A 10,338-nucleotide genomic window follows, 5' to 3' on the forward strand; every position below is an offset into this window, starting at 1 on the left:
TGTGTGTGTGTGTGTGTGCACGTGTTCGTGTGCGTGCGCTGACCTTGAGGTCGCAGGTGGTGTTGATGAGCAGGTTGGAGGGCTTGAGGTCACGGTGCAACACGTTGGCTGAGTGAATGTACTTGAGGCCTCGCAGGATCTGGTAGAGGAAATAGCAGACGTGGTCGTTGCTCAGCCTCTGGCTCTTCAGCAGCTTGTACAGGTCCGTCTCCATCAGAGTCTGCACAATGTAGCTGGAGGGACGCACGGGGTCAAGGAGGACAACGACAGGGCCGACAGTATCCACTGACACCAGGAGAAACACAAAGGACTGCTCTGAAAGTGAGTTCAAACTTGTTCATGTTCGATGTGCGCTCTCTTGCACCAGCGGGGGGTAGCAGACATCAGTCCTCAAGGGGGAGATATAGAGCTAATTAGTGCTTCTCCATGACAACAGTATATACATTTTCTACATCCTGGATTGACGGACATGTTAGGCTAGAGCTAGGACGTTTGTCTCCTCAGTGTTGTTTAAATGTAAGACCACCTACCAGCTGAGCTACATACAGAGTGGAACCACTAACTGGTGTTTGAGTCCCTGGATTTGGTTTCATCTGCCCTAATCAGGATTCATCACAAGTTAGCGACAACACAATACGACAAAGTGGAGCAACTAAAGAGATCAAACAAGGAAACCAGACACAAACACAAGGACATCACACATTTTCTTTCCGTGTTTCAGCGGACAAAGCGGCTTTTCACAGAGAAAGCAGCAACTCAGCAGCAACTCACTGACCCGCCGTGCCTACAGTCTGTTGCTAGCTGCTCTGCAAATGGTCACTACTGTTGCTCAGGTTGATGTGTGTAAATGATAACAGCAGACATCTTCCAGATAAACTAGTCAGAATACTCAAATGATCATCCAGGTATGGTATATGTATAAAAACAGGTTCAACAGGTTTGCCTTGACATCACAGAGCGACATTCTTAACTTTAGAATAACATATTATTAATTATAATTACTTTAATTCCATCCATAGATATTAAACTACAGAAATCTCAATGTATAAACTGCAATTTAGAATAATTATCAGTAACCTCCAGCAATGCAAAACATGAACTGTTTATATTTAACATTCGTGCTTTTAGTTTAGCTCGTCTAGCCATAAATGTCAAAGGCAACATTATTGTCTTTAAGGATTTCTCCTTATTATTAATCGTTCCACTGAACTCTTGGGCAAGCAGCATTATTGAAGCTCTATGGCGAGAGTAAAGAGAGTGAAAGCTGGATTAATAACTCCTAGTTTATTTGTTTGGTTTAAACTCACCACAAGGACACTCTGCCTCAATCATTTTTAAGTCAGAGGCAGTCACAGCAGAATACTCAAAAGCAGACACCTAACATGAAGAAAGCTGCTGCAATAAAGTGACGGCACAGCCTTTTCCTACAGGTTATTGAATGCAACATGACCAGATGTGTAAATTAACACCTTGTGAGTGCAACACTTATAATTATTGTGTGTTTTTTCATCAAAGAACTTCAGAGGATTTGTGAAAAAAAATAACTTTTGTTTAAAAACCCTGATTTGGAGCGTGCACTACAGTATTACAGCAACTGCGCTGTGTTCTCTCTTCTCAGTAGTGGTGACCTGACACAACAAGTGAAATGCTTTTAACTGGCAAAAGCTACGGCTGGAAAACCTTTTTATGAAAATCAGTCTAATCCTGTATAATAGTTTGATTTAATCCAGGTCTGGGGAATAAATGAGACCCTTCCTGTGAAACATTAAAGGATACACATCCCTCATGCTGTCAATGTTCCGTGCCCTGAGAATGTCGTTGATGCCGATGATATTCTCATGGTGGAAACGCAGCAGGATCTTGATTTCTCTCAGCGTGCGCTGGCAGTACGTCTGGTGCTCAAATGGGCTGATTTTCTTGATGGCTACGCGCGAGTTTGTCATGTTGTCCAGAGCGGAGCTGGATAAAGTGGATGTGGAAAGAAGCACAAAACAAGTCTCATATTACACACTGCACAATTCACACACAATGACGGTATCAGAAACTGGGCTAATGCTGAGCTCCAAAAAGGGCGTTGCAGACTGCCGAGATGCACATGTGACACTTCTTTTTGCAGCAATATGTCGTGAAGTACTGTAGGTGTAGGCCGGAGTGTAGGTGCCGTGTCAGTGAGGTGTAGGTGTAGAGTAGATCGAGACCAGGCAGCGCTGAGAGCAGCTGTGAATGGTGTGTTTATGGGAGCCTTGGATCTACTGTAGTGTTTGGGGCCCAAATTATGAAACCCCATCAAACCCATGACTGATCGCTGATCGCCCTTTGTGGGGGAGAAAAATCCTCCAAGCTAGATGTGGTTTTTTTTTTTTTTTAAACACAAACAGGAACAACACGTTACATCACATCTTTCCTTTTAGTAAAAGCGTATTCTCTTATTGCACAACACACTGCATCAACTGGGCATGTTCACACGCTCCTGAACCTTCCTCAGTGGCTGAAACACAGCGACACAGCACTGGATGGATGCAGTGGTTGAAATCACATCTGTAAGAAAACATCTGTGCAGCTGGTTAATGACGAGCTGGTGTAAATCACACAATTAAACTCACAATTGCTTTTATTGCACTCATCATGTTTACAAACACCAAACGCTGCAACAATGCAGTCACATGACCCAGAAGACACAAACAGAACAGCACTGGGCTGTCACACTGCTGTTTGCAAACGGAAGGGATTGAAATGGATGTGTGGGCCCGGCTCTCACACTATGATCCACTTTGCACTGACACGCAGGACTGTCACATCTGATCGCGTCCACTGTTCAGCCTCGATGGCAATGACTAGGCATTGATGTCAAGTGCAACAGGGTTGTTCAACACGTCCACACAATGCTGTAGATCACATACAGCGATAACACGAGGAAAGGCCTCGCTACAACTCACACATCCCTCTCTTATTCTCTGCTGCAGGCTCACTGTTCGGCCATCAGCGTTCATGTAGAGATTAGTGAGACAGGGAGGTTGATGCTGGACGTGTAAAACGGCGAAAGAGACAGGGAGCTACAATTTGCGGTCAAATGCAGTCTGCAAAAGATTTGTGATCGGAGAACAAACAGCGCCCTGCGCAATCACTCCCGATCTGGTTTCCTGTAAAGCTCATAGCCACGCCTGTAGCTCCGTCAGCTAACCTGCTAACCACAACATGGACCGAGCCTCAACAATGTCTAAAAATGTCGCGCTGCTGTTTTAATTACAAAACATCGTGACTGCGCTCACACTCACTGCCCGCCGCCTGTCCAACACGGCAGCTACGGTTAGCTGGATACTCGTATTTGCTAATAAACAGCTCACGTTAGCTAGCACTTCCAACACAGAGACGATGGCCCGACAGACAGACAGACCGACAGACAGGCACAACTCACCAGACCATCCCGTAAGCCCCTTCCCCGATGTAAGACAGGTTCGTGTAGCGGGGCCCCACATCAAACATCTGGCCCTTCACCGACTCGCACCCGGTCTTGGGTCCGGGTGCTGGCGCTCCTTCCTGCGCAACCGTGCCCGCCGCCCCGGCAGCAGCAGCGCTGTTGGAGCCTGCGGCCCCGACCGCTGCGGTGCTGCTCGAATCCGCCATTCTTCCTCTCCGGACCGCTCCTGCTCTGTCAGTGTGTGTCAGCGAGGGACCGCCGCCGCTCTCTGCAAGCTTTAACGTGAGTCCGAGGCTTGAACCGAGCGGATTGTGTGGTTCACGGAGCAGAGCGACTCGATCACGGCCCTCTCTACTACCGAGGAGTAAATAGATTTAGTGCACGAGCGCGGATTTGGTCTCAGCACCGAGCGTAAATGCGCGTGCCAAACTACGGCAGCACAGGTGCGTTAGATATGTCCGCCGGGGTGACTTGTGTGGGCGGAGTCGCGTCAGTTGACTACAGGCACCGCCCAGTCCTCTCCACTGTGACAGCGAAACAAGCGCAGTCTGTCGAATAAACATGCAGCAAGTGGGCGTGACGAAATATGTTGCATGCTGCCTGTTGTGACGGAAATAAAACACTTTATGATCAAATTGTTATTTTATCGTTATTTTCATGTGGTTACCCCCCTCTGTCTGCCCCGAGTGTTGTCTTATAAATGGCTGTGTACGCTTTGTGGCGCTCACTAACGTTATGTTCGCACTGTGCCCACAGGTGAGGCCTTTCTGTACTTTACTCTTATATCACGATTAACGTTATAAAAAGACGAGGGATTAAACAAAGCGCCACACGAGCTATTAATGTATTAAAACATAGGGAAATGTCAAATTAATATCAAAACGAACACATGAATCATTTGTGTTATTTTACAGATTCGCCAATCGCTGAAATCGTATCACCATGGAAACGAGTGCGACTGCTGTGGCCACACACGTTTGCAAACGTCACGGCGCGGGGCGGTGTACTTCCTGGTTACTTGGCGCTGCATGTTGTGGTTGTTGCTGTAACTCAGTTGATCGATTTCCCTCACGGAATGGTACATTACCTTCTGCGACGAGACTGGATCGGCCCACTTCGTCTGACGCTCACTCTCTTCGGACTGCCGTACACCGTCTGCCCCTCCGGAGTTAGGTAAGGACTGTAATGCTAGCTGTAAAATATTAACTACAAGCTATGGCCATGTTACGTTATATGACAGTTTCAGCTATAAGCTAAAACTACAACCCAGAAGCAGACGTAGGGATGTGCTGCAGTAGCTATTAATGTCGAAGCCATTGATCCCTGACACTGATAGCAGAGATAGTGTGATTGAAGTCAGTAATGCAGTAGACAACCTTTAGCTAACTGTTTTTGATGTAAATGTGCACTTTATTAAGTTTGATTTCCATTGAATTGAATATCACATGGGTAGGAAATGCAATATCAAACAAAATTCAACAAATAATCATTCAGAGTTAGGTCTTAAAGTGAACCATTATTAATGTAGTCAACAGATGTGTATTGCAGTGTAACAGTAGCTCTCACCCTGCGGTCACGATATGCTCTGGTGACAATCAATGAAGTTTGTTTTCCTCCTGAACATATGTGTTGTCAGTGTGTGACAGAGGATTTAGGCTGTGCATGTGAAGTAGGGCTGGGACCACGCTGCTGCAGGGAAGGCAGAGCGAGACTTACTGGATTTCCACGTCTCGTATTTCCCTCCTTGCAGACCAGCTGTCTCCTGCTCACTGTCCCATCCTTTGACCAGAACCAGTCATACCACCAGACCCATCAGTACCAGTTGCTGTAACCACTTTGTGACCAGTGTGTGGACAATGCCATCCTCAGCGGCGCCTCATGTCAAGTCCAGATGTCCCGAGTATCCAGGGTCCAAAATCAAGCGTTTCCCCGTGCCTGATGACAAGGTGCACTGGAGCCAGGACTGGCCGCAATATAATCCAGTCAGCTACACTGACCCAGCAGTATTACGGAAGCCAGCGTGGGCGGATCCTGATATTGGGTGAGCAACACATACCTGACTGCACTGAGTCAAGGTGTGTACTGTATGTTGAAGGAGCTATATAATTTGACTTATATAGTCCAAAATATTTGTTATTTGGCTGTTGTGAGACATTCTGACTGTTAAAGATCAGTTGTACTTTATTCATGGCAGTGTCGATGACTTCTGCTCTTTTCGCAGCTCCTTCTCTCCACAGTTCAACACTGTGGATGGTGCTGTGGACAGGACGAGCTTTGAGGGCAGCTACAAAACGGAAAAGGGGAAGCCCCTGTAAGTTATCAAGTACCGGGAGAAATGGTTCTTACAGAGTTTCCCTGAAGTGTACATAGCACCAGTCACTGTCAATGGGATTGGTTTGCTCAAAAACAGGTAGTTCACATGTGCATTTAGTCATTTCCAAGCTTTCAAGGGTAGAAAATAGACTCAAAGACAAAATGACCCTAACAAGAGTATATTAGCCAATGAATTTCCGCTAATGTGTTGGCAAACACTTTCCTAACTTCCTTCTTTAATTTAACATCTAGCTGTAGCTGCACAGAGCTGTTGTCCGGTATGATGATTCTCAGAAGGATCAGTAGTATAAGTAACTCTTTCACATTACCAGGATCTATTTCATGAAATGTTAATATCAAAGACAATACTTAATGAAGCTAATGCACAAACATGTCAGGATGACTGGTCCGGGAAGGCCTGTGAGCACTTCTTCTTGGTCTACAAAGCTCTATGTTTCTATGTTCTGTTATGTTCATTTTGAGCTTTTAAAGTAATACTATTAACACATTTTAAATAAATCCATTTGCAAATTTGCTTTTGACTCATTTAGAAATCCTCATGGACGCACAGGGTTGACTGGCAGAGGTTTACTGGGACGATGGGGACCCAATCACGCGGCAGATCCCATCGTCAGCAGGTAACTTTTTCTTTACTTTACAAATTGGTATTATCCAGATACTTACTAACAGTAGTTCATCAAATAAATTAAAAAAACACCCTCTCCTAGATGGAAAGTAGATGCGAAAGGAGCAAAGATGCATCACCCAGTCTCCAAGCTGCCTATCCTGCAGTTTGTGTCCATCAAGAGGAAAGACTGTGGGCAGTGGGCCATTCCTGGGGTCAGTTGCTTATACATTTCTTTTTCAAGCTTTATTGATGATGTGTGTTGTTATTTACTTTGTGTCTCCAGCTTGTGCTACCTTGCTTTTCATTCAGACACAGCTATTCAAGAATACTCAGGGACAACAAAAAAAAATCCACAGCTAAGACAGTTTGAGTGGTTTTGGGTATGTAAGATGTTTCTGTGACTTGCTTGTTCATTTGTGCGTGTGTGTGCTTGTTTTGTAGGGGATGGTAGATCCAGGGGAGCAGGTCTCTCTCACGCTGCAGCGGGAGTTCTCGGAAGAAGCATTGAACTCGTTGGCAGTCCCGCCATCAGAGAGAGCAAAAATCCACAAACGCATCACCAAACTCTTCAAATCGACAGGGTTTCAGGTCAGCAACTGACACCCGCTCACTTGTTTACTGTCACATTTTAGTCAACAAGTGCCTCTTTGAGCACAACTAACATCTCTTTTCTTCTTCAGGTCTTTAAAGGCTATGTGGATGATCCTAGAAACACTGACAATGCTTGGATGGAGACCGTCGCTGTCAACTACCACGATGATTCAGGTATCAGTAATTAGGAAGAATGATTATTTTTTCCTTTTTGTAGTTCTTAGGGACTATAATAAGTCCCCATTTTGTCTCTGGGGACAACAGATAGCGCGGTGTGTCGGATGGGTAATGACATATCTTTGTTGTCACTGCAGGCGACAGTGTGAGCGAGCTGCCGCTGCAAGCTGGCGATGACGCAGGACAGGTCCAGTGGGTTGATGTTGACTCGTCCTTCCCGCTCTATGCAAGTCATTCCGATTTCCTGGAGCTGGTTGCCAAAGAGAGGAAGGCCCACTGGTAACTAAGGATGAAAGACTCTATTCTGACATGACGATGAAGGAAACATTAAGAGACACATTGCTCTCTGTTTACTGACAGTGCACCTAACCAATGTGATTCTTCCTTCACTAATTTAAACATAATAATCATAGTTGTAATTATGAAAGCCTTATATGCACCTAGTTTGACACTTGTACGCATGTCCACTGTACAACATACAGCAATATGATGTTTTAGATTGATAAAGAAGAACTTATGAAGTGAATGAACTAACAGGTTGAAAGCTTGGCTGCAGTTTTCGTGAATAAAGCTTTTGACTCGCTGCTTGGACAAAGCTCAACATGAGACCATTTTATAGTCTCGTGTTGAGCTTTGTCCAAGACGCTGCTGAATGGCACACCACGTTATTCCTGCTGGCACAAATTATGCTAATGTATTCAATGTTAACAAGATCACATTAACCCACTGTGATCATGTGAGAACAGACACAATGAGCTGCTGATCATAACACGTACTACATTAATTTAAGAGTGAATGGGGGGGCGGGGGGCTACCAAAATGAAAAAGTGTAGACTCACTTTGATCTTTACATGCGAGTATAATATTAAGATGTCCTGGAGCTTCCCACACAGCCCACTGAATCAGAGCACAGACAGGCTGAAGCTAGAGGACGAACATGTTTTCAAGTGGTAACAGACGGTGGAAGCAAAGGCCATTTCACACTCAACAGCCTGCCTTACGAAACACATCAGTACGTGTCATCTCACTGCTGGGCATACTTTGTGATGAAGCAGGGATGGAGGGTTACACATGAGATAGTTTGTATCTGTTAGGATTCATGATGCAAACACTAACACATGGACGCTTCTATCATCAAGGAAAACTTAGTTGAATTAGGTTCACAACAGGTCTAGGAGGCGCCACAAATACTATCAGGCCTTTTTTATTTGCCTGCATGACATGAAATTGTATTAAGGTATGATACCAGTAGCTGTGTGTGGTGAGGATTTACTGTTCCCAGTTCTCCCAGCTCCACTAGAGCATTTATAGTAGGAGCACTAATATAATTTATTGTTGCAGGAAGGGAGAGTATTTCCCATCCACATTTCAGTCAGTTTCACAAAACCATCTAACCTTTGCCTCCAGAGTTCTTATTAACGAGTGATATTGGCTTGTGATTATTGTAAGACAAAAATGAGTAGATGGTAGAATGAGACACTTCGAGAAGTGAAACAAATTTGGTTTCAATATTATTATTGATGTTACACATGCAGCTTTGCTGATTGGATTGTCTCTGTATGCTATAATGTGAAAATGAACCCGGAGGTGTCCACTTACTAATCTTGCACTGAATTTCCGTTTTTGAGTTGATTTGTGCATTTTCCCCTCATACAATATGTGTATTCAGAAATGATTACGCAAAGCTGTAGATGTATAAAGTACTACAAAACCAATAAAAATGAAAGGATTCCATTGACAAAAGGACAACTTTTAATGGGCAATATACTAATAATGATACTAATAATGATAATATAACTATGGAAACACACATTTAATTTCACAAACAAACATTTGTTCATTGTCCACTGTGTTATTTTCGTATTAAGTTAAGTGTGTGGCTGAAGAAAAATCCCTGTCATGTGCTGCACATGAATGACGCTACACTGATTCAACGGAAGAACTACATTACCCAAAAGCCTGTGCGACAAAAGCCGCTCTAGCTGACGACGTGGCCGAGGTACGTTTCAGTAGACCGGGGCGATTCAAACAAGGCAAGCCTGCTTTATTAGCTAGTTCAGACAGTCGCGGACTTTGGATGCTTGAACAAGTCTCTCCAGGAGTTCAGTAAGCACCACTGCCTAACAATGTCCGGGAAAATCAAGAACCGAAGTGCCGCAAACGCAGACTCCCTAACCGGCGGTGTGTCCTGCGATGAGCGCATCTTGCGGGATTGTCATCAACTGTACACGGATCCCGACAGTGGTGAGTTGGCAGCCTCCCTGGAAGTAGCCCCAGCACTCACCTATCTGCTAATACAGTTAAACTAACTATCAGTTTGCTGACCGGGAGTTGGCTAACTTAGTAACGTTAAGTACCGTTAGCTCTGAGTGATGCAGGCGGCTAACGTTAGCCACCGTTAGCTACCACGGATTGATCTTCTCATTGACGTTGATGCTAACTACACGAGCAGCTTAGCTTTGTGAAGTTATTAATTAATGATGAGTCACCGACTCAGGCACAAGGGTTTTGTAGTATACTTTTTAAGTAGTCCTGTAGTTGTTTAGCTCACAAGAGAAAGGGATTCTGGGAACCCATAAAATGGTGCAGCAATATTAAAAAATGCCATGCATGCTTTCTCTGTTAAAGAATAAATGCTCCTAATGTCTGAGGCCATTTTCTGCTCACACAAATGGAAATCAGCATGATGGCTCCAGCTGGATGTTTGTTAGATACACACACACACACACACACACACACACACACACACACTCTTGACTTGATTAAAAACCAATGAACCAAAGTTACTACAAAACCAATAAAAATTGAAGATTCATTTGACAAGAAGAGCAACTTAAGGGCCAATTAACTAATAAATGATATGAATAATGATAATATAACTATGGAAACACACATTTAATTCACAAAAAAATTCTGTTCATTGTCCACTGTGTTATTCGTATAATAAGTGTGTGGCTGAAAGAAAAAACCGTGTCATTTGTGCACATGAATGGGACGCTACACTAGACTTCAACGGAAGAACTTACAATTACCCAAACCTGTGCGACAAAAGCCGCTCCTAGCTGACGACGTGCCGAGGTCGTTTCAGTAGGGACCGGGGCGATTCAACAGCAAAGGCAGCTGGCTGTTATTAAGCTAGTTCAGGGGACAGTCGCGTACTTTGTATGCTTGAAACAAGTCTCTTCCAGGAGTTCCATAAGCACCACTGCCT

At 44.4% G+C, this 10,338-nt stretch overlaps 2 protein-coding genes across 4 annotated transcripts in view; one reads left to right on the forward strand and one right to left on the reverse strand.

Annotated features, from left to right (window-relative positions):
- The window catches only part of mapk3 (mitogen-activated protein kinase 3), a 10,274-nt gene extending 6,428 nt beyond the window's left edge, over positions 1 to 3,846 (reverse strand). Inside the window, exons 1-3 of the mRNA XM_035654660.1 lie at positions 3,416 to 3,846; positions 1,777 to 1,959; positions 44 to 233 (exon numbers count right to left, since the gene is read on the reverse strand). Coding sequence (XP_035510553.1) covers positions 44 to 233; positions 1,777 to 1,959; positions 3,416 to 3,624 — 582 coding nt within the window. The 5' untranslated portion in view covers positions 3,625 to 3,846. The remainder of the gene's footprint in view (positions 1 to 43; positions 234 to 1,776; positions 1,960 to 3,415) is intronic.
- Positions 3,847 to 4,395: 549 nt separating this feature from the next.
- Positions 4,396 to 10,338, forward strand: part of si:ch211-11k18.4 — an 11,718-nt gene continuing 5,775 nt past the window's right edge. Inside the window, exons 1-8 of one of the 3 annotated variants that reach the window (XR_004796471.1) lie at positions 4,396 to 4,591; positions 5,169 to 5,459; positions 5,640 to 5,729; positions 6,283 to 6,369; positions 6,460 to 6,571; positions 6,801 to 6,947; positions 7,040 to 7,124; positions 7,265 to 7,406. Coding sequence is in view for 2 of the 3 variants with exons in the window: in XM_035654661.1 (XP_035510554.1) it covers positions 9,254 to 9,371 (118 nt within the window). In the remaining variant the exon portion in view is untranslated. Of the gene's footprint in view, positions 4,592 to 5,168; positions 5,460 to 5,639; positions 5,730 to 6,282; positions 6,370 to 6,459; positions 6,572 to 6,800; positions 6,948 to 7,039; positions 7,125 to 7,264; positions 7,407 to 8,901; positions 9,372 to 10,338 lie in introns of those variants that run through there. The other 2 variants (XM_035654662.1, XM_035654661.1) reach the window with 2 other exon arrangements.

The sequence above is a fragment of the Morone saxatilis genome, unplaced genomic scaffold, assembly GCF_004916995.1.
Source record: "Morone saxatilis isolate NCDOM2014 unplaced genomic scaffold, NCSU_SB_2.0 Contig14, whole genome shotgun sequence".
Lineage (NCBI taxonomy): Eukaryota > Metazoa > Chordata > Actinopteri > Moronidae > Morone > Morone saxatilis.